Raw genomic sequence first — 25,489 nt, 5'->3', positions numbered from 1 at the left:
AAACTACATATCGAAACTCAGACAGGAAACAATGACATAGCAATAACCTGAGTAAACAAAAACAGAGTTTGATTGCTATAGCTTTTATTTTAACATAAATGCTTTCAATAATTCAATATTATCACCTTCTTCAATTGCAACTGAATGAAAGATAAATACTACAAACATAGATATAGGTGGACAAACATAAACATAGGTGGATTTTAGTACCTCAGCTGTCGAACCTCGCAGGTGGACTTACTCTGCCCTAATTTTCATGCAGAAATCTTGAGCAATGGATCTGAGGGTCTCCTATCTCTTTTCCCCTCTCAGTAGCCTCTCAAAAGGGCTTTCAGCTCAATAGTATTTTAGTGCTCCTATGCAGAAAAGACACTACAGATGTACAAACATCCATACATTGTAAGTATTCAAATTTGACCTATTATAGTCAACTCGTCTACCGCAAATCAAAATTTCAAGAATTTACTACAGTACAAAGTCTAAAATCTGAACATTCAGTATACAAGATGATCTAATTTTTAGACACTGAGAGGAGGGGATTCTCATTAAAAGTCTTGGATTGGAGAATATAATACTTAATAAAAAGTAATTTTTCCACTGACTAACTGAGATTTGTGGAGGTTATGAGCAGGCTCTTGAGTCACTGTACGGGTCTAGCATTTTTCTACCTGATGTAAACAGTAAATGAAGTCTCAAGACATATTTTTTAAAATGGAATGTTGCTTTTTTTTGGGGGGGGCAACAAAGAAGGTAGGGGAAAAAAAAAAAGATTCTAAGGAACCTAAGCTGAATTTAACCTACCAAACTATGCTTTCTAATTTGACCCAGCTTATTATTTTTTCCGTGCTATTTTTATTGCAGCTATCTTATCAGAATTAAAGTTTGAATAACTGCCATAAAAAGATCCTCAGAGTAAAAACATGCTTCAATGCTAATCAAGCAAAAAGAGGATTTACTTTAGGAAAAAAAAAAGATGGATGAAGGTACATATGTCTCAACATTATGCAAAAATTATGGGACTGCAAAGTCAACAGAAGACAATATAAAAACAGAAAAAAGAAACTATTTGAATATCTTGTGGATTTTGATATCGCACTCAAAATGAAAAACAAAAAATTGTTCATTATACTAAAAATTCTCATCATGACAGAATGATGATTGAATGGATGAGAGAGCATCAAAATGAGGACATGTAAATTATGGGTCAATGCTAATGGTTTAACCCTAAATATTTCACGAGAAAACAGGCTAAAAACTGAATGCACGTATTCAACAGGTTGGTTAATCACATTTAAAAACTGCAATGGTACAAGGCAGTTAAAGCAGGTGAAAAATCTTCAGTTGATACTAAAACAGCTGAACAAAACATTATCTTCAAGACAAATTTCTAACACTGACAAAACTGATCTTTTCTAGCAATATATAGTCCTCCAAATACTGTGGCAACCAAACCTGATGATGATGGAAAAAAAACCTGATACCAAAGATTTCAAAGCGAGACTAATGATTATGGCATGTGCAAATGTTGCAGGAAAGCAAAATGCATAACCATGGGCATTTAACGAATCATTTCATTCCCAAGGCTAGGCAACATTTGAACCTGGATGTTACTGGAGATATAAAAATTGCTTTTCTTACTATTATGTCTGCATTATATTCTCCAATCCAAGACTTTTAATGAGAATCCCCTCCTCTCAGTGTCTAAAAATTACTATGACTATTTGTATCACATTTCACTTAAAATTGTAGTGTTCCCATCTTGTTCTTTCATCCAAATTCTACATCAATCATTCAGTCATTCAGTTAGATTTTATGCACAGAAAAAAATCAAATTTTATTACACACACACACACACACACAAAAAAAAAAAAAAAAAAAAAAAAAAAACTGAAATTACTTTCTTGCTAACCGAATATATAAAGATGACATGACAGAAGTTTTCCATTGCGATGCCTCAATCATCAATCAGTTAAAGAATTGCGAATTTTGCAATATGATTTTAAATTTGGAAAATTTCCCTGCTGATAGTGAAGAAAGTAACGAAGAGTTAATTGAAATGAAAAGATACTGAATGACAATTTAGTGAGAATTCTCAACACAGCAATTATAGGACTTCAACAATGAAATTTTCTAATTGAAAAAGAAATCACGAGTCATAAAAAATGAAATAGCTTACATTGAAAGAACTGTTTAATAAAACAAGCAAAACAAGATTGAGCTTTGTTTTTTCTTTTTGTTGTTGTTATTCCTCCCTCCCCCCCTTTTTTTGTAAATTTTGATTCTTTTAAGGCCATAAATGTTTCATTCTTTAATAAATAACTATTTTACATTTTTAATTTTAGAATTTCTACATATCATCTTACTAGATTTAAAATGATAATCTAAAATCTAGAATTGCCGAATTTCTACAATTCCAGATCTTGGACTTTGTACTGTAGTAGCTACCCATGACACTATCTATAATGGATCTTGACACAGCTAAAGCATTTGACAGGACCTGGCATACATGTATCATAATCAAGCTCATGCAAATTGATTTTGCAGCCCAATTTATTCACATAATTAATAGTAGCTGACTAATCATTCTTTCTCCTGAGTTAATTAGATTATTTCATCAACCCGTCAAGTTCTTGCTAGTGTCATGCAGGAATCTCTTCTTGAGCTAACATTATTCAACATTTTTATCAATGACATCCCAAGATCATTTAATGTCATTCTAGGACTTTATGCAGATGACACAGCCATCCTCTCACGACACCCAAGCTTGAACTATTCTGGTACAAAATATTATCTCCCCTGCCTTAAGCTCTGGCTCGTTACCTGGAAAATTACGATAAACATCATTAAATGTATTACCATGATTTTTTTCCAGATCACCCACCCTGTATTCCTCCATTAAAAGTTTTTGGATGACTATATTCCCTTGTCAAATACTTAAAGCATTTTAGGAGTGATACTTTATTCTAAATTACGTTGGTATCTCCATATTGAGTCCATCCTCAAAAAAGGGAGATTATCAAGTCCCAGTTATATCCATTATTAGCTTGAAAGAGCCATCTGTCTATTAAAAACAAAGTCTTCTTTACACCTCAATCATCAGACCAATTTTTATGTATGCTTATACAATATGGGGTACTGCAGCAAAGATGCATGTCAACATGCTTCAAGCCTTTCAAAGTATGGTCCTTTGTTTAATCCTTAATGCAGCTCAGTACATTTGTAATGATATGATTCATTCAGACCTAAAAATTACATACCTGCTTGCATTAATCAATATAGTCAAAATTTCTTTTCCAAAATTGAACAAATTAATAACTGTCTTCAACAACTCCCTGCCTACGACTCCGCGATTCATAGTTCAGTACACTGTGAATTGCAGGATGGGATCTAGATCCATCCAATGACGGATCTAGGTCCATTATGGAATCTTTCTGATTGCTAATAGGCAACACCATGCTCCCTTTATGTCAGTTCCAGTAGCGATGATGCCAATGATGGATGCAACACTCAGAGCTCCTGCTTCAAGAACTTAAAATGCTATGCTTATCATTCTCCAGCTCAAGATATCATCTACTGCCAAAAAAGAGTCCTTTTTTACACTGTTATCAGTCTGTTTGTACTTAGAATCATATCTTACCCACATAATTAATTTCTGCTTATGGATCTTACCTCACATTATAAGCCTATAAATCATTAATTGCTTTTTTCTCTTCCTTAATTTATATTGTTGTACTGTATTTAAAAAATATTTTAAAAAAAACCCTAAAATATAAAATACAAAAAGAATACACTTTAAATTCTCTCTTCATGAGCTTTCTTGAGCCATGTGGCTAGCTAAAAATTTTCCATTATTAACTACTATGTATATTTCTCTTTCTGCTCACTTTTAAATTTTCTGATGAGGAGGCAGATGTTTATTAATTGTATGTAACAAAAAGAAACAAAGCAGGTAGTGCTATGTAAGAGTAAAAAATGGAATCAGAAATCATCTCTTTGTAAATGGGTGGAACAAACATGCTAGAATTTTAGACATTGTTTAATGTCCCACATTAAACAATGTCAATTTATATAGATATGTAAAATCCCAAGCAAATCTAATTTGCCAATTCAGTTTTTCTAGAAGTATTCATTTACAAATTCATGCCACCAGTTTTTTAAATAATTATTTCCTTTAACCACTTGCGCTACGACTAAACTTCACAGTTGTGGTGCCGTGCGCTACAATATAACAAGCGGTAAAGTGCCTCATTTACGCCACTCCAGGTCTGCGTCTGCAAGTGCATATGTGCGATTATGGCAAAGCCTCGACGGCCATCTGCCTAAGGGGTGGGATGCCTTTGTGGAGGACTTTCTATGGGAAACCGGCTCGTATACACGTTACACATGGGGAAAACCACGAAAACGCCCATGCAGCCACCCCGTTCGTGGGATTCGAACCTCGGACCAAACTACCAGTGTTCAGCAACTTTATCGCTCGGCCGCTGGTGGGCCCGCATCTGCGAGTGCAATCCAGAGCTGTAACTCAAGAATAAACAATCTCGTTGTCAGGCGACGTGTGCACCACGTTATTTTAATTTTTTAGCGTGGTTTGAGACAAAAGCATCTTGACGTGCGTGGCACGTCTTTTTAGCGCAAGTGGTTAAATAGGGACTATATTTTGTATATAAATTAATCCATATGTCACTACTTGATATGGCCATAATTATTAAAACATAGTCAGTCATTCACAAACACTAAAGCTGGCATGCATGGCAAAAGAGTACTATCACTCATAATGGGAAAAACCAAAAAAGATGAGAAGTTAAGACATGCCTACATCATAAAACTAATTGCTGATCCTCTGTGGCACTCTAAATTACCTCTGCTTCTAAACTTCAGATACATAAACTTTATAAGATTTGTTTACTAATAACTGTAAAGCCCATAAAGGCTATCAATATTAGAAGGAATTTAATAAAAATGAGATTATGAATAACAGTAATGCATTGCTATGTTTGTCTTTCTGCACAGCACACATGTGGGAAAAAATAAGGCTATACATGCAGAACTACATCCTGCAGTCATCATATAGATATAATTGACAGATAATAAGATATGCAAATATACTAATAATATGCCATATTGTGTTAAGAAGCTAGTAGCTTTTAAAACAACTATGACCTTCAAGTACTCAGAACAATATTAAAATATCAGTTCTTTTCCAACTTTACTATTATTTTTATTTTTATTTTAGCATACTTCCTTAGCATCAAGAACACCAGTTTATTTTACCTTCATTTTTGATAACATTTTCCTTGCACAATTATATTTTTCATTTCATAGCTGTTTTTTCATTCAACAATCATAGCTTTTTTTCCTTTACTACAATGGATTTTAATATTTTAAAGATTTGAAATATTTCACAGTGATTATGTTTACCCAGCCTTATGACTAAATGGCATACGCATTCTTTTGAGTGCTTGTGAAATAGTGCAATAAATGCTACCCTGCCAGACTTTTGACTCATTTAATTGAATTCATGTGGCATCATATGCATCCCAAAGAAAAAAATGTCTGCTATGCTAAATGCCATCTTTTACTTTTATGCTTGTTGTTTAAAACTTTATATTATTCTTTTTATTGCAATGTTTATTAATTAACATTATTTTTTTTTTATTTTAGTTTTGCAGTAAATTTGAGTCCACATTTTGCCTTCCTTTTGAACAGGGAGAGGGATAAGAGATTTTCAGGGATAAAACCAACAGATATCAAAAGGGAGAAATTATCAACAGAAGTCTAGTAACAAGGGTAGGAGACTTAAAATATAAAACAAAAAAGGAAAGATGCTTAGTATCGAGCCAAAGAAGTAAGTGAAAATGTACCTATATGATATTCAAAATGCATTTGGTGGCTTTAACAAAGTACTGAAATATTTTTGTCAGACTTAATATTTGTACTACAATACAAACTCAATAAACACTGGGAAAAAATACCCTTGACTTGCCCTTAGAAAGTGGCTGCACTTTTGATCCAACAGCTTAGCAAACAATAGCTCCCAGCTCTGACTGGTAAATTTGGCATTTTGGGCTATACATGATATTACTTGAACAGTTGATGGCACTAGCAGTGCATTACTTATTCAACTGAACATAACCACACATTACAAACTACTACTTTGTATTGCTTTTTCCTTACACAACTCAATGCACTGAGGCCATTCGTACACCTGGAGCTCAGCTTACACATACTTCTCAATACAAAGAGACTCATTTATCATATTGGCACCAGTAAGAGCACTGTGGTGGGGGTTTACTAAATACAGAAAACAGATCTCCAACCTGCCACTGGATCATGTCACTTTCAATCTGATGAGTAAAAAGTGGATTAGAAAACAGCTGTTATCAGATTCAATTCTAGCTGGTGAAACTGACATTTTTAACACTATTCTCCTTAACAGGCAGTATTATCAGCAACATGTCACTCAACTTCAGACAGCTTGTCATTACAATAACAATATAAAAATGTAATTTCTTCAAAATCTTAACAATAAATTAGAATTTGCTTTCAAAACAGTTCTATAATAAAACTTTCATTTATTTAGGGCAGCCATCAAATTATTTTCACAGCATACTAAAATACATCTGGATAATAATTAACACTGGCTGCAACATTTTGCTTCTCAGTATTTTATGCAATTTATAAAAACAAATCTATGAACAAATTCTCATTATTTTCTCTATTACTTAGCTTCAAGTAAAGAAATATTAACACAAACAAATACTATTTCTCACAATTTTTCACCAAAATAAATGCAATTAAATATTGTAATAAAATTTAATTTCTTAAACCTGAACAATATTTTCTTGCAGAACAAGTGAAAATTTCTGGAATATTTTATTTTCTACTTTAGTAAAAAAACTTATTAAAATAATCTACAAATATTTGCTTACATTTATAATGATACATTCTATCAAGAATCTTGCATTCAAATGGAGTTTTAAACAAAACTTTTGGGAAATGCACAAATACTTACTTCGTACAAATGGCTGTATATGAACTAAAATGTCAAATCTTTCTTTAGTCAGAAAAACTCTAATTATTTGTTCCAGATATACACTTTCACTTAAAGGACCCCGCAAAGCACAATAAAATGGGAGCAGTCTGCATAATGGTGCATGAGTTTCAATCTCCTGAAATAAAATTTTAAATTTAAAGCAATACAGTCAAAAGTCGTTAATCCGGACTCGTCGGGACTTCGGCGATTCCGGATTATCGATTTTTCCGGATTATAGATCATCAGTTTAAATCTGGTAAGATGGCATGCAGAAATTACAAAATTAAAAATATGAAACCGTAATTTATGAAATAAAGAACAATTATGATCTAAAGGGTATCAAAATTTACAAAAAAAAAAAAAAAAAAAGCTTAATATTTATTTGTTTACTTTATTAAACATTTCCTTCAATGTAAGTTGCTTCGTTTCATGTGATAATACTTTCTCTTTAATTCTATTAAACAGACATAATTTCTTGTTTAGTTACAAAGTTCCGCTGTTCAAGTCCTATAATTGCTGTGTTGAGAATACCGACTAATTTGTCAATCGAAATGTTTTCGTTTTCAATAACCTCTGGGTCACTTTCTTCACTATCGGAAGCGAATTATAATGACGAGGAACTTGATTTAAATCATATCAAAGACAGAATGAAATACTACACTTAGTATGGAATTATAAACCAAATAAAATAAAAACATCTGCCCTGAAGATAAGGACAGTGTTGACAGATCAACTCCCAATCCGCCGCGTGAAATTGATAAACAGATTTCGGATCTCAAAACATACTTTCGCTTTGTAGATACAAATTATATATTAGTAAATATATATCGGAAATTCTATTTGACATAATCTTTCTAATCTATCATAATCTAATAATGACGTTTCTGCCCCCCCCCTCTGCCGCAGAGCAGCGTGAAATTGATAAACAGATTTCGGATTTCAAAACATACTTTCGCTTTGTAGTAAATATATATCGGAAATTCTATTTGACATAATCGAACGTTCAAGCTTACTTTTATAAAATTGCTCTGACAGTCTGCAAAAAATAATAAGCCGGATCCAATTCGAAGATTAAGGAACAACGCAATCGGCAACATTAACTGAATTAGATAATTTTAGCTTAGCGTATAACTCCGTTACAATTTAAACGCGCATGCGCACAAACATATTCGCAGCCGTAAGGGTCTTACGCGCTCTCGTCAACGCCTGTGCGCATGCGTGAACACGACGCATGCGCAGAAAGTTTGTAGCTTTGAGGTCCGGATTATGGGTGTCCGAATTAACGACTTTTGACTGTATATACCTAAAATACAAACTTTCATAAAACAGATTTGCTGAAAAATTTTTAAAATAAGAGAAAGGGGGAGAGAAAAATAGCTCCTTTACATAAACATTCCTACACTGCTTCCCCAAAATAAAATATTTCAAATTAAACTGCTTCTGTAGTTATGAAATTTAATTGACAAATAACAAATAGTATGAAAAATTATTGAATAACATAAATAAAGCCCCATTAACTGGAATTTTATTTTAATGAGCATTCTAATTAATGGAGGGATTTTTAAGTTTCTAGATGCTGGAAGTGCGAGACATACAGTTAGTCAATAAAGTCTGCGTACATCAAGAAAAGTAACATCAAATCCAAATTTTAAGGTGCGAAAAGGGTAGTTTATTAAAGTTTTATTTTTTAAATATTTAGTTTCAATAAGGGACTTTAAAATTATTTAACTGTAATATTTTCATATCTAATAATTTATGCACACTAATTTTTAAAAGATAAGTGGCCAGAAATCAAAGCCAATAAAGTTTGCGTACAACGCGAAGGAGGCGGGGGATTTTTAATCTAACTTTTAAACTTCAAACTTGAGAATGCAAAGAAGGTTACACTTTCAATGTCATTGACTTCCGAAGCGAATTTCACGTTGATTGGAAGTTATTTCTATTTTCTTTGACGAAAATGACAACCAATAAAAAAATTCCTTTAGTTACGAGACAACTAATTATCAAATTGGGAGATGAAGGTAAAACTCTTCGTTATATTGGTAAAACCATTGGAAAACCATTTTCTAGTGTGCAAAGAGTTATTCGAAACTATATTGACACTGGTAGTCTTGCTGTAAAACCAAGATGTGGGAGACCGAAGAAGCTAATGCAGAGAGAAGAAAGAACAACTCTTTTATGAATTAAACAAAATCCTAAATTTTCTGCTGCAAGCATTGCAAAAGAAATTTTTTTAACTAACAACAAGAAAATTTCTCCTGAAACTGTACGAAAAGTGCTGCGAAAAGCCGATTATCATGGACGCAAACCTAGGTCTAAGCCATACATTTCCGAGACAAATAGAAAGAAAAGAATTGCTTTTGCCAAAACACATTTAAACTCTTCGCAGGACTTCTGGAACAATGTAATTTGGTCAGATGAAAGTAAATTTACAATATTTAAAGTTAATGGCCACCCTATTGTATGGAGAAAACCAAGAACAGAACTGAATCTGAGAAATTTAAATCCAACTGTCAAACATGGAGCTGGCGGTGTGATAGTATGGGGGTGTATGTCGTCGAAAGCAGTTGGAAATTTTCACATTATTGATAAAGTCATGGATAAGTATGTTTATCTGGATATTCTGAAGAAAAATCTACGAGACAGTGCCCGAAATTTAAACCTTTCTAATACCTTTATTTTCCAACAAAACAACGACCCGAAACATACAGCTATAATTGTGAAGTAATATCTCCTCTATCACACTCCAATACAGTTGTGTACTCCTCCACAGTCACCAGACCTCAATCCAATCGAACATTTGTGGGCAAAATTGAAGAAATGAATTCGAAAACACAATATTACGTCGTGAAATGAGCTAATTAGTAAATTGCAGGAAGAATGGGCGAAATTTACGTCGGATGACACTGAAAAACTAGTTCAGTCAATGCCCAGACGTCTGCAAGCTGTTTTGAAGAATAAAGGATATCCTACAAAGTATTGAAGTAATGTAAAAAACTTATATTTTGCTTTTTTTGAAAGTGTATGCAGACTTATTGGAAGGAATTTCTGAGTTCTTTTAATAAAATATATTTTTGAAAAAATGTAAAAAGTATTACACTGATATTATTTACTTTTTATTTAAGCTTACAATTTTAGCTAATAGAAGAAAAAAATGCAATGATTAAAATACATTTTCCTATGCTTTTAAGTGTTTTTTTAATTTCAAATTTAGTCTGTACGCAGACTTTTGTGACTAACTGTATGTGTTCCCACTCACAGGTAAAAGTCTTAAGTGTCCCTTGAATGTCCACTAAGAGAAGGTTCAGTTTCGTTTTATAATTTGCAAGAATTCATGCTTACTTTACAAATTGTCTATATTTTTCAATTAAAATCATACCACTTGCTTGGTGCTTTTTCATTTTGGTGTATTTCCTTGACACCAGGTGTTACCAGTTCCATTTGGCTTCTTTCCTGGCAATAATTGTCTTTATAATTATTGTATAACTCATGCAACCATATTTTTCATCCAATCAGTTTATTTATTTATTAGCCAAAAAGGACCATTAGCCCAAATGGGCTATTTGTCTCAAAATGAGATTTTGCATTGAATCGCTGAATACGACGTACAACTATTCAAATTGTTGCCACCAAATATTATCGCACTTTTGCCATTTTTAGATATGTATATATCTCATATATATTATTCTGAGGTTGTGGCTCTTGGTTACGCACTGCTTCTTTTTTTTTAGCATCATTTCTCTCGCCCTCAAACGAACTCTTAAGTGGTATGCTTCTTGGCCAATGGGATATGAGACCTTAGGTAGAAGGAGTTTTACGTCCGATACAACCAAGTAGGAGCAACCTCCTTTGGCAAGTCTCATCCGACCCTCGCACTGTATTATCATAATTGCACTGTATTATTTTTAAAGAAATTAAATAATGAAAATCTGCATGAATGTATGAATGTTTTTCACAATGTACAAAATCTGATGTGTACACTTCCTTGTACGGAACTTCCACATGACTTCCTTGTACGGAATATTAAATAATACACATTTTTTCTTGCATTTCATTTAAACTTATTGGATTGAATTAAATCTACTTCGCCGACAGCGCACAACCACAACAAAATAAATGCATTCTTTAAAATTCACTCTAGTATTTGTTTACCATAGCGACACTCTGCCGCGAGGTTCACTTAGCAGTATTATATTTCGTTCATATTATAACTCATAATGCACAAAATTTATATCATTTAAAGAATAGAATTATCTAATCGTTGCCACATGTTCTATTCAAATACTACAGTCAAAAGTCGTTAATCCGGACTCGTCGGGACTTCGGCGATTCCGGATTATCGATTTTTCCGGATTGCACAGTGGTAAAAGGTCTTACGCGCATGTGTAAACGCCTATGCGCATGTGTCAACGCGGCGCATGCGCAGAAAGTTTTTAGCTTTGAGGTTCGGATTATGGGTGTCCGAATTAACGACTTTTGACTGTATAACAAAGCTAGAATGATGTATAAAAGCAATTAAGCAAAAAAAAAAAACAAAAAAGAAACAGATTTTCACAGACAATTTAGTATTTCTCATTTAATTAATTCAGTTCTCACTTCGCGAGAAGGCAAAAATACGTAAAAACTCAAAACATCTATATTAAAAATTACAAAGTAAATCTTAAGCACTTATTTCATCGAAAAAAATTCCAGAAAGGATTAAGCATGACTTAATTGGCAAAAATAAATGAAGGCGTTATCTTTGTTGTTGCGAAGCTCAGTTTCTCTAGATTGGCAACAAATCCATTAGTCTGCTGCTTCAAATGTAAACAATCAATGGCCGCCATCAAAAAAAAAAAAAAAGGCTTAGCTGCACTTAAACAAATTTAAAATTGTTGATAATTCTAAAAATATTGCATACAGATTTACTAAAGGCATAAAAATCTTAACCTTAACCCAAAAAATGTACAATTTACAAACATATAAGAGTAAAGAAACTGAGATCGCTGAGCCGGGTAACAGAGTGGATATATATATAAATATATTTATATACGTTTGGTGCGGCCGATTGTAACCAAAATACGAGGTGCACATCTACACGTTATAGCAGTCCTATATATAAAATTTCAACATTCTTAGGCTACTCGTTTTTGAGTTATGCGAGATACGTACGTACGTACATACGTTCGTACAGACGACACAAAAAATTCTGTTCAGAATTAATTTTAAAGCAGTTTTATAATTTTTTGAAGGAAAAGAGTATTTTATTCTGTCCTTACGTACAGATATCACGCAAAAACTTTGTTAAATTGCATTCAATAGCAGTCAAAATGTATATTTTCGTTGAAATATGCTGCCTGAAACTTTTCACGATTACAATACTTCCTTTTTACTTCGTACAAGGAAGTAAAAAACAATGGTACCTAGAGCCATCAAATTTTGAATAATGTAGGAGCAAGTGAGAATGCTTGTCGAAAATTTTAAATATATGTGGTTTTTTAAATATCTGGTGACTTTGCTGTTGAACTGAATTTATGTGGCGTAAGTGCAAAAATTACGATATTTAATAAGCGAAGCTAACACACAAAATGTTAATAATAAAAAGACAAAAAACATGTTTGCAAGCCATCATACTAAGAAAACTGAATACTGATATCATGACCTGAGAAAAGAACAAAAAAATATATAAATGCATGCCAATATAGTCAAAAGTCGTTAATCCAGACACCCATAATCCGGAATGATCTATAATCCGGACTGCAAAGCTACAAACTTTCTGCACATACATCAACGCATAATGCGTTCACGCATGTGCATAATACTTTTACTCATGCACATAATACGTCAAATTTAGTACAAATATCGCTGGTGGTCCACAGGAATAGTGGATCATACTGGATATTGGAAGTCAGGATTTCAGACTTTGTTCTGTACTTGAAATATTGAAAGGACTATTATGAAGAACTTAAAGCTTCATAAAAATACTAGTATGTATCCAGCATCAGAAAGCACACACAGACAATTTACATGATAGAGTGTAGAGACATTAGGTATTTTTTTGGAAGCAAGAGAAGTGAAAAATGAGACACGGCTTCGCCAGGAATCAAACCACAGACCTCTGGAACACGCACCTAGCATGCAGACCACCACACCAAGAAGGTGGGAGAAATAATCTTATATACTCCCCATTTTAAAAGGTGACTGGGGTTTTTAGGGGACCCAATCACCAAATCCTGGGTGTGGAGAATCATCATTCACCACTCTTTTAGTTTGGGTGTCACCGTAGAGTCATTAGGATTATTATTATAATTTTTTTTTTTTTTTTTCTTTAAAAGCCAGAGAGATGAAAAATGAGCAACATCTTCGCCGGGAATCAAACCACGGGTCTCTGGAATACGTGCCCAGTGTGCAGACTTCCACACCACGAAGGCATGCCAAGAAGGTGGGAGATATACCTTATAAGAGGAGTTTACTACAGTAGACGCTCGTTTTTACGGACTCGTAGGGACTACGAAAACAGTTTGTTAAATCGAGAGTTCGTAATTTAGAAAGGCATCGGAAATTGTTAGTATTTCACATTTTAATGTTTTCGAGACAGGTTAGTGATACTATTCCATGCTTTTATTTATGTATTAGGAATTATTGTTAATAGTATTAATACTTAATAAATTATATCCATTCTATTAAACAAACAAGAAATATAAAATATTTGTAAAACGTACCTTTATTAAGTCATTGAGCAACAAAATAATCACTTATCTTTGTCTGTTTTAAAACAACAGATTGTACAATGCAAGACTCCATCTTCTCTATATTTGTTAGCATTTCACAATTATCACTGGCCTCAAAAAATCGTCTAAGTTCTGACAAGTATTCAGCAGCTTGTTTTAAAGTTGGTCTTGGTGTTACTTCCTTTTCTTCTTCTTCTTCTGGATCTGAAAGTCTCTCATTCTCGTTGATTATGCTGCTAATAATATCGTGATTCGATATTTCCTCCGTGCAGATGACATTAGAATCCATATTTAAAAAATCCTCGATTGAAAGTTCTGGCAACTGTGGATTTCTACAGCGAAGTTCATGCATGAGAACCTAATCTTCGTCGTGAGATCTATTGTCATGGATTTCTTCAGTTACGTCTGTTTCTTTAATAAAACCTGCATGTCGAAAGGCTTTAGAAATTGTTTCATCTAAAACATCATTCCATGCACTGATTGATAAATGCATTGCACCAAGAATATCAATCTGATAAGGTTGTTACCTTTCCAATCCAAGGATTACTCTTTGTAAGAGCACTGTCTTATATTTTCGCTTGAAACTATTGATTATCCCCTGATCCATTGGCTGTAAAACTGCAGTTGCATTTGGTGGGAGATATTCCACACGGATTGCCTGAAGCCCAGTGACTTCCATGTGTGCAGTACAATTGTCCACGATTAGGAGAACTTTGCGCTTCTCTGCTGAAAAACGGTTATCTAAATCTCTCAACTATTTTTCATAGATGTTGCCAGTCATCCAGGCCTTATTATTAGCATAATATGCAGCAGGAATCTTCTGAACATTTTTGAAACACCTTGGTTTCAGATATTTTCCAATAAAGAGCAGAGGCAATTTTTGTGACCCAGTCATATTGGATGCAATCAAAACTGTAAGTCTCTCTTTAGCTTTATTACCTCCAACACATTTATCTCCTTTGTAAGCTAATGTTCTTTCTGGCAAAATCTTAAAAAACAAAGCCGTTTCGTCCGCATTAAAAACGTCATCTGCAGCGTATTCAGAAAGAAGCAATTTCAACTTTTTTCTTTCCATTCATTTGCTGATGACGTGTCTACTGCTGCACTTTCATCACACACTTTCCGGAAACTCAAACCATTCCGAAATTTAAATTTCTGTAACCAATGCCAATGCCAATGATTTAAAAATTTCGGAGTTCCTATGGTTCAAAACCATTTACCTCCACATCAGAATTACTAAAAGCGAGCAGAAATAAGAAAAACTTGGCATAAGTGATTTACTTGATGCACACTAGAGGGAGCCACAGGCTCGAGAAAGTTTAGGGATAGAGGTGAGAAATAAAAACTTAAGTTTCATAATTTTTTTATAAGTTTTTAGGTTTTTTAAAAATTTTTTTGTATTTTATATTTTATACTTTTTTTTTGGTTTTTTATAATTTTTTATACACAGTACAAACACTAAAGCAGAAAGTGGATAGGAAAGATTTTACGATTAATAGGCTCATTGGCATGTGGCTTGTGTTGCGGAGTGCAAATAATTATTGAGATCGCGATGAAAATATTCTTAGGCAGATTTGAAATCTGCGGGAGATGTGATTCTTAAGTAAACAGATTGATAACTTTGCTTGAAGATCTTGATAGTGGTAGCAGAAGATGTAATAAGCAATTATATGGCAGCTCGCTGAAGAGACGTCCTTCCTTCATGGCGCGGGAGCTGGAACTGATGTTGAGAGGGCGTGTCTTGCCCTTTTGGATGGAGGGTAGATGCCGAACTCTCGGCCAATCACGGCTCTCGGTCTCTTCTGTGAGCTGCGAATAGCAGGATCGTATGCTGGAATCCGCTGAAGTGCTCGGTTATCAATCTGTTCAATTTTGAGGAATAAATTTTGACTAAGCTTTTTAATATGGTAATCTACAGGTTTAATATTTAGGTCCGAATGAATCACATCTGTACAGACGTACCAGGCTGCATTCAGGGCCATACGTAGGGTCTTACTTTGAAAAGATTGAAGTTTTTTGACATGAGTTTTTGCAGCAGTACCCCAGATTGTACATGCATACATGAAGACAGGTCTTATAATTGATGTATAGAGAAGAATTTTGTTTTTAATTGACAGTTGGCTCTTCCGAGCTAAAAATGGGTAAAGTTGGGCTCTAGCACCTTTCGCTTTATTGAGAACACTTTCAATGTGAAGGCGCCAGGTTAATTTAGAATCAAGTACAACTCCTAGGTACTTGTAAGAGTTTGACCAGGGAACATAATCGTCGAAAAACTTTAAATTAATGGAAGGGTATGGGAGGGGGCTACGTTTGAATATCATAGCAGCACATTTAGCAACATTAATTTTGATTTTCCAAGTGATGAGCCAGTGCTCAAGACTAGAGAGATAACTCTGAATGGTTTGGACCAAGTTTTCAAGGCGTTTGTGTTGAGCTAGGATGGCCGTATCATCTGCATAAAGTGCAAGAGTGATACTAGGTGATTTTGGTATGTCATTTATAAAAATGTTGAACAAAATTGGGCCTAAAAGTGACCCTTGGGGGACGCCGCTGAGTATGGGACGGGGTGCCGAAATGAAAGAATTAACTCGTACAGAAAAAGATCTATTAGTGAGGTACGAATTAATTATATGAATTAAATGGGCCGAAACGTCAAGTCGTATGAGCTTGATAATAATTCCTATATGCCAAGTCCTATCAAATGCTTTGGCTATGTCAAGAAATAAAGCGCCAGTAAGCATTTTGTTACGAAACCCTTCGTGAATGAACTCCACTGTCCTCAGCAGCTGGTGCGTGGTGCAGTGTTTTGCTCGAAATCCAAATTGTTCATCAATCAGAACGTTGTGATTTCGGAGAAAATCATTCAGGCGTTTAAGTAACACAAACTCGTATATCTTAGATAACGAGGATAGGAGGCTGATAGGTCGATAATTTTGAGGGTTAGAAAGGCTTTGGCCTGGTTTTGGAATAGGCACAATAAGTGCTTGTTTCCAGCTTTCAGGAAAATAGCAATGCTGTATCATAAAATTTATAAGCATTACTAAGAAAAATAGATAGCTGGTGGGTAAATTTTTAATCATACGATTAGAAATAGCGTCCATACCAGGGGCTTTTTTGGGTTTGAGCTTGGTAATGTATTCACTTACCTCGCTCATGGATGTGTAGTGTATTTCTCTCGCGAAAGGCGAGGAGAGGAAACGTTCAACATCTTGTGGGAAAGAATTTGCGCTGTTCGCAAAAATTCCTTCATTATGTGGTGTAAATTGAGTTTGAAGAGAATCCACAATTAATTCGGATTTCTCAGCGTCTGTGTGAGCCACCGCTGCGTCCGTAGCTAATAACGGAATGTTAGATTTGTGTTTGCGTAGGCAGGCTGATGCGCGCCAAAGACTGTTATCATTGGTCGTTAAGGACTGAATGTAATTCGTGTATTGTGATTGGAAGAACTGGTCACATGATGCCTTGATCTCATTTTGGAGAGTACGGAGTTGAATTTTTAAGCCAGGATTTCTATTTCTTTGCCAAAGTCTCCGTACTTTATTCTTTTCTTTAATTTTGAGTTTAATTTCTTGAGGTATTTTACGAAAATTGGGTCTGAGGATGGGTTTTGATACTTCCTTATAAGTATCAGTTAGGGTGTTCGTTAATTGATCTACTGCTTTGTCAATATCATGGCTGGATTTAATTTCGAGGGAGGGTATGCTTTTAGAATTTAATTTAAAGCGAAAATTGTCCCAATTTGTAGAGACGAGTGCCGTAAAATTTTGAGTAAAAATAGTACAGCTAAGGTCGATGGTTACGGGGTTGTGATCTGATGATAAACAATTTTCAACAGTCACTTGATATCCAAAAGGGATGTTTCTAAAGAGTGCCAAATCAATAAAAGAGGGGGCACCCCGTGAACCATATCTAGTGGGGGAATCCGGCGCAATGATTTTAATTTGGGCGCACTGAGCCCATTTTAGGAGGCCACGACCAGCAGGGTTTGATCTATGGCAACGCCAATGCTGGTGGTGACAATTTAAATCACCAGCTATGATAAGATTATTTGAAAAATTGAGCAGTTTGTTAAAATCGACCACAGGAAAATTTCCACCTGGTGGAAGATAGGCAGAGATCATGACTAGGGATGGTGAATTTTGAATAAAAATTTCAATAATTGTTGCTTCAAGTTTGCTCATATTTGGAGTGTCAATTCTGCGATGCGGGATTGAATTTTTTATGCAAATACAAGTGCCACCATGATAAACATCACGTGTATTCGAAGCTTGTCTGTCATTTTTATAAAGTGCATAATTTACAAGCTTGGAAGCTCTCCCTGGCTGGAGTTTGGTCTCTTGGACAAGAATGATATCAAAATCCTTCTCTTCTACATAGTCTCTAAACTCATGAAATTTGGAAAGAATGCCATTTGCATTCCAGGTGCATAGTTTAAGATTTTTCAACCCTTTCAAAGTATTGAATTTTAATGGATGTGGGAATCAAAGAATTGGAGAGTAATATAACTCTCAAAGATGTAGTAAGCCGCGTCAGCACCAGATGGAGCCACTCTGAGCTGCGGTAAGGCGTTTTTGAATGCCAAAAGTAATTTGCTCTGGTCAATACCAGGCTGGTTAGAAATTTGGATTATAGCCAAAAGGATTTCGGTGCAATTTAGATTCGAATTTACTCCAGTGGGGACCGATAAATTTGGAATAAGTGGGGGTGCAGTCTGTTGCATACCCGTAAGGGCAGCAGAGTAGGATACTCCAGGACGAGTATTATTTGCACTGGGAGTGTGTGCAGCCGGCAGTGTTGGAAATGAATTGTGTTGTATATTAAATTTGTTCGTGTTGCCAACGGTCTGACTGGGTTTTGTACTTGGCTTTGGTGGTTGACGATTTTTGGATCCAGGGAATCTTGGACAGGATCTCCAGTTTGCTGCGTGGCTCCCGGAACAGTTGGCACATTTGTTGGGTTCTTCGAAGGGCTTGGTGCATTCCTTCGCCTGATGCGGACCAGCGCATCTGACACATCGTTGGGGTAACGTACAGACCTCCGAAGAATGAAAGAATCCCTGGCAACGCCAGCATTGTGAGGGACCTTTCTGCCCTTTGAAGTGTTCCATCACCACTTCTGCACCAAGGAGTTCGGTGACTGAATATATTTCTGATGCTTTGAGGCTGTTATGTATCTGGAGATAGAAGAGTGGCATAGGCATTTTTGTCTTGAATTTTTTCAGCTGCGATATCTTATGGATCTTAAAACCAAGTACTTCGACCGCAGTCTGCACAACGTTGATCGGTGTGTTGGAGGGTAATCCCCTAATGACCACTTTGAGTGGTCTGTCCGATTTTAGTGTGTGAGACTTAAATTGAATGTTGTTTTCGGTGAGAAATCTAACGACTGTTCGATAATCAGTTTCGTTAGTGGTGTTGAGGCGTAGAAATTCGATGTCTTGTTTGGATTGGACAGTCGGTGCGTGTCTGCGTAGCTGATTCAGTAAAAAGAACCAATCAGCACGCGGTTTAATGAAGATGGGTGGTGGTGTCTGAGTTTTAGGTGTTGTAGTTTCAGCCGGCTGCTGCGTTAAGTTTTCTGTGGTTTCTGTGACGTTTTGAATGTTAGCGTAAGAGTTTGTAATTGTAATGTTGTTAGAGTTTTCTTTAGTGTTGGGTAGTTTCTTTGCAATCAAGTGTTTAGGGGGGATTGCAAAGCCGTCACTGTCGACTGGCCTGGATCTTTTTTTGGTATCAGTCTGAGAAGTTTCTTTGGGTGGGTCTGAGGATGAGGGTGAGTTAGATTTTGGATTATTGTTTTCAGGTTCAGAGGCTTTGGTGGTTTTTTGGAATTCCTTAATAAATTCATCTTCTGTTGCTGGTAGAGTGAAGAGGTTAATGTTGAGGCGGGTGCAGAGTGTGTGTAAGGAAAATAAAATTTTCTCACCCTCATCCTGTAGTTGTTTCATCATCAGGTCCTTGTTGGGAGTTTCAGATCTTTGTAGACGCTGAATGTCAAATAGAAGATCAGTGTGTCGGGTCTTTAGAGCGTATATTTGAAGTGCGCTTTTTGAAAGTTCTTGAGCTGAAGGAGAAGCAGGAGGAGTTGAGTTTGTAGTGTCCATATCTGTAAGTACTTGCAAAGGTTGTGAAGTCGAGGGATTGCCTGCTGGCGGCGCCGTATTCGTGGTATCCGTTTTCGCATTGCGGAGCTCTGAGCAAATTTCTGTAACCAACCATCCGATGCTTTAAAATCTTTGATGTTTAATTTGGAAGCAAAAAAGTGTGCTTGTTCTTTAAGTACATTTCCATCAATTGGAATGTTTAAGCTTCTCATCTTTCGAAACCAAACAAGCAAAGCCCTTTCCAAATTTGGGTGTTTTGATTCTTGAAAATATTTTCGAGAGGAGGGTCTACATTCATCGTTTCCGTTTTTAGCTCCAAAGATCTTCTCTCTTGCCTTTAAAATCGTCGATAAACTATTTTTAGGAATTCCATATTTCTGAGCAATTTGTGTCTTGCTTAATATTTTTTCGTCAACTTCTTTTAAAATTTTCTTCTTTATTTCAACCGCTAAACAAATTCGTTTCTTCATTTGCGACATAGCTCTAAGAATCTTACTTAACCAAAACTGGCCCAATCTGCCTCTCGACTAACGAGACTTCACTGATTGAGTTGTCCAGATCAAATGACTATGACATTACAAAAGGCAACAACTCTCTTTTAGAAGCAACCCAAACCCCTTTAAGACGAATGGTCTCACCCCCACCCAACAACATCAGGCCGATGCTCTTCTGAGAGCTTCCCACAACAAACAACACCATAAATTTGTCCTAATTCCCCCTCTTCTCCGCCCCTCCTTCCTTACTGTACTTCTTTGAATGTTTCGCACTTGCTGCCTCAAAATAGTTGGAGATTTTATTTGACCTTTACACTTCGTCCCAATGAAACACGCAGAAGTATGAAAACTGAGTTCGCAAAAAAGAGATTTTCCTGATTTGTAGTTCGTAAATAAGAGCGCAAAATTACATTACATCTATGGGAGTGTATTCGGGACGATTCGCTAGTTCGTCAAATCGAGAGTGTTCGTAAAAAAGAGGTTCGTAAAAACGAACGTGTACTGTATTTTAAAATGTACAGGTTTAGAATAGGAGTGTGCTATCCTGGACTACATAATAGTTAACAGAAGAAGACTGTTAATCCAAAACTAAAGATAAAGGCAACTCTGGCATAAAAGCTTGGCCGTGTGTGTATGTTATTCACTTCTTCATAGATGTAATATGGTTGGCTCTTGTGGCAAAATGAGAGCAACTTTCCTGTGGTGAGATAGTTAAATGATTGAAGGTTCTAGTCATTCCTGATGAATGCTTAACAAGTAAATATAAGGCTATTGGATAGAAACAGTAACAACAGACAAGAGTAACAATAGAGATAGACTATCAAGATGCATTGCAAATTTATTTTATTCATTCATTGCATATCAAACTTGCTATTTCTTGATTATGTAGTCCATTCCCAGAATTTTTGAAAGTCACAAATTTCAAGAAATATTTCCCAAAATCTTGACAGAAAAATATTCATATATCAGTGCATACCTATGTTGTATAAAAAGTCAACTGCCCTAGTAATACGCTGTACGTAAACCTTTTTTATTGGCCATCAGAAGTTTTATAGGGTTCAGAGTATACTACAAATGGAAGATTATTTCATGGTTTACCACAACTCTAAAATTAAAGCTCAGAACTCATTTTCTTTTATATATTTTGTCAGACTGAACATAATTACAGCACTTAGTTTTTTCACTACATGTCCTCAAAACTAATGAAATATAAACTATTCTTCTACCCCTTAATATTTTAAAAACTTTTATTAAAGATAGTTTAGGACTATGAATATGGATTATTCATGCATTAAAGATATCAGAAACGTAGCAAAAATTAATGTATCTTAATAAATAAAATTTTAAAAAAGATTAGAGATTTATTAAAACTGCTATTAGTCACATGATCAAAAGAAATAACTTAATGGAAAGAATACAAATTACCTAAAGAAATTATAAATGTATCTGAAATTTAATTTTATTTACTTATTTCTTCATATTTATACTTAAAATAGGAATTTAATTACTCTGATCTCATACCAAATTTAATAATTAAGTACATTTCAATCATTATTTAATAAATTATATTTATTAACTTGTTTTTAAAAATTCAAATAATAAAACCAAGCAATCATCATAGCTATTAAATCATTATTTAACAAATTAATTTCATCAACTTGTTTTAAAAATTTCAAATCAGAAATTTGATTGCTGAATCTTCATTAAAAACACTAAACAAACATGAGGAAACTTACTGATATAACTAGATGATTTGAAATACCCATTTCTTCAATATATTCTTTCCAGTAATCTCCTGATGAAGTCCGATGCAGAATTACAGCCATGTGTCTTAACACTCTGGTAGGTATCTCATAAACAGGAAAATTTGTCAAATATCTAAGATTTTTTATGTAGAAATCTTTCAATGAATCTTCTATAAAATGAAACAAATTTATTACCTTTGATTTCTTAAATTAGAATAATAATGGCTTAACACCTTTTAATATTATAATTAGTTGAGTTTATTTATTATTATTATATCCATAATCAAAATCCTTTGTTTCAAAACATAAAATTGAAAATTAAAGGAATTATAAAGCTATTCAAAAATTTATTATATTCTATTAATTATTTTAAAATTATGTTAACCAAATTTTAAATTATTAGAGAAATATGAAAGAATTGTTTTCTCATCTACCTTAAATGAGGAAAGAAAGCACAGCATTATCACACTGAGTGGGAAAAAAAAACTAATTGTAATATCTAATAATCTTTAAATATTATCATTTTTAAGATGTGTGAATATCAGTGATATAGGAATGTTAGAGAAAGTAGGCACACTTACTAACAATTCATTATTAGCATATTAATAGTGTTTTATAAAAGAGATTGAACACTTAAGATTCTGAAATTAATTTCAAAAAATTAAAATGCATTAAATTGAAATCTTATGTATAGTTACTTAATGGTCTTCTGTAAAGCATGTGTTTATGTTCTTTTTATACTACATTTGTTTTTCGAAAATAAAATAGCAAGCTTGAAATCAAATACCTTTTAAGAAAAATTAACTTGAAAGTTCACTGATGTGACTATAAACAAAATTATATGCAAACTCTCCTTAAGTAGCTATAGAATTTGTATTATTTTATGGTTTTTTGTCCTAGCTGTTTCAAGACAGTATATGACATCAGAAATTTATAATTTAGCTCTCAATCTAATTTTCAACTAGAAAAAGAAGATTTATTATAAATGTTTTTGAAATTATTAAAGTATTCATCAGTTCTTTTATGCAATAAAATGATCATAGCATCATATATTCAGAATGAAAGGAAGAAGAGGATGATCAATGCTGGGATCAATACATAATACAATACATTATTAAAGCATAAATTAAATAACTGAAAGCAGTATAAGGTCTAAGAAACAGAATTACTTTTTAATTCCAGTAGCATTATAACAGTAATCCCATTTACTACTCATGATGATAAAGAAAAGGTTATGTTATGAAAAATTAGAAATATTACTCTCATTCTCAAACTCTGTGAGAAATAATAACATTAAACTGTGGAATAAAATAATATGATAAAAAATTCAATAAATACACAATCAGATGCTCAGATCATTAATTTGTGATACAGCAGACAAAAAGCTTAGCTATAAAATTAAAAATAATGAAGCTGGTGCAATGATATGGAAATAAATGCCATTCAAAATGTAATAGTAAGTTTACTGAATGAAGATAAACATACAGAGTTTTAAATAAAATTTGAAATCAGCAGCAGGGCCAGTGCTAGACTTTTTCCGTTGACCTGTGCAAGCTTTATGGCTCCTAAATTTTGCCACCTAATACTTTCCTAAATTCTTAAAATTCTCTCTTCCCCAACCTCTAAAAAATGCTGATTCCATATCAAAAACATTTTTGCCTGTTTACCCCGTTATAAAATTTTCTACCTGATTATCAAAAAAAAAAAAATTTAAAGCACATTCTTTAATATTCGTTACACAGAACATGAAATACCTAATTATAAGAAACATTTCCTCTTTACTCTAGTATTATACACATATTCTATCATATTATGAAATTTTCAATTTCTTCTCTACTATTTTCATGAGCTATAAAAAATGTGAAATACTTATAAATGTGCGATAAAAAGACATATTTTCTTCTTCTTTTTTACAATCATTTATTAGATTATCATTATGAAAAACATCACTGTCCAAATACTTATATGTTTTTCCCCCTTCCCTCACACAGCCATCAGCATATTAATAACTACAGAATTTACATAATTAAGAAATTACCTTGCCATTCTTTTTCAAATAATATTTCTCCAAATAATATTTCTTCCATTTTCGTTTATGCTTCTTCTTGTAATATTATCAAAAAATATTCATTTTTAAACAAGGCATAAATTTGTAGAGTTCCTTATCTGTAAATGTTAAAAGGGGAACTACTATGATACGCGCCCTCAAGTCGCCAAATTCCACGCTGCCATATTGCTATCTAATAGAGCTGGAGCAAACCGCATGTATTCTTTACTGAGTAACGGGTACATCGGTTGACTCGAAGTACCGATTCGGTACTCATAAATTCATTTCGTTATTCGCATCTGTTCGTTACTCGCATCTGTCGTACGATGCGGTTTGTTCGAGTACGAATGATGCGGTTTCTATGCGAATACGAATGATGCGGTTGCTGTTCGAATAAGAATGATACGGTTGCGTCACAATGCGCTCATATTTTTCATAGATAATTTTGAATTTTTTTGAGCATCGGGCAAACTCTTGTTTACATTATGTGTTTTAGTTGAAATACTATTTAGTTGTTGATATTTAAGAAAATGAGCAATTTTGATAGCGCGAAGCGTTATTTTGTATTTGCTTTTTACTATTGCTATTTATGTTTGTAATTTGAAAATTTAGATGATTCTTTTTTTTTTCCCTTCAAATTTAATTAATTCTTAAATTAATGATGAATAACTAAGTAATGAAATAAAATACCAGACATTGTCTTGTTTGGGGGCTGTGGCTAAAATTGCAATTTAAGAACTAAGCCGAGCATTAGCTAAATTTAGGCTTTTGATGAGCAAATAATGTACTGTTTACCAGAGTATAGATAGAAATTTGGTTATGTAGCCCATTCTTCTAAAACGACGTTTCGTAGCTGCCTTCCACCACCAATACCTTTTTTTTTTTTTTTTTTTTTTTTTTTTTTTTTTTTTCAGTTTCGGTTACAGCAAAGCACACTAGGGCTATTGCCGACGGGGAGGGAGGCCTTCGTGTAGGATTTGTTAAAGGGAACTGACTCATATGCAAGTTACACACGGGAATAACAATGAAAACGCCCGTGCAGCTAGCCGTTAGCCGGGAATTGAACCCCGGAAGCGTATTTCCAAACCCTACCCCCCTTTTCGAATTTTTGACGTCATGGACAAATCGACTAGTTTCGCCTGGATGGTAATTCTTGAGCATGCGCTGAAGGGTGAGAAGTAACATAAACAGAACTTTGGCTTGCGCTTGTAAACAGTATTAAGTATATTGTCTGAAAGTGGATTCGTTTATGTAATTGCATAATTTTACTGTTTCTATAATAAGAAAACTTCATTCAGATAAAATTTATTTTAATATTATTATTATCTGGTTATAGGATTATACGAAATGCTGAATA

General features: G+C 34.1%; 1 protein-coding gene across 3 annotated transcripts in view; it reads right to left on the bottom strand.

Moving 5' to 3' along the window:
• LOC146998669 (uncharacterized) overlaps positions 1 to 24,336 on the bottom strand; it is a 29,830-nt gene extending 5,494 nt beyond the window's left edge. Inside the window, exons 1-3 of one of the 3 annotated variants that reach the window (XM_085811494.1) lie at positions 24,124 to 24,336; positions 22,077 to 22,255; positions 7,013 to 7,169 (exon numbers count right to left, since the gene is read on the bottom strand). In XM_085811494.1, the coding sequence (XP_085667620.1) occupies positions 7,013 to 7,169; positions 22,077 to 22,255; positions 24,124 to 24,172 (385 nt within the window). In that variant the 5' untranslated portion in view covers positions 24,173 to 24,336. Of the gene's footprint in view, positions 1 to 7,012; positions 7,170 to 7,423; positions 7,451 to 22,076; positions 22,256 to 24,123 lie in introns of those variants that run through there. The other 2 variants (XM_085811492.1, XM_085811493.1) reach the window with 2 other exon arrangements.
• Between the last annotated feature and the right edge of the window lie 1,153 nt (positions 24,337 to 25,489).

Source organism: Stegodyphus dumicola, chromosome 2 (assembly GCF_044657685.1).
Source record: "Stegodyphus dumicola isolate Sdum_Otavi_A_Nest chromosome 2, ASM4465768v1".
Lineage (NCBI taxonomy): Eukaryota > Metazoa > Arthropoda > Arachnida > Araneae > Eresidae > Stegodyphus > Stegodyphus dumicola.
Note: the sequence above shows the minus strand (reverse complement) of the source record. Positions and strands in the feature narration are given on the sequence as shown.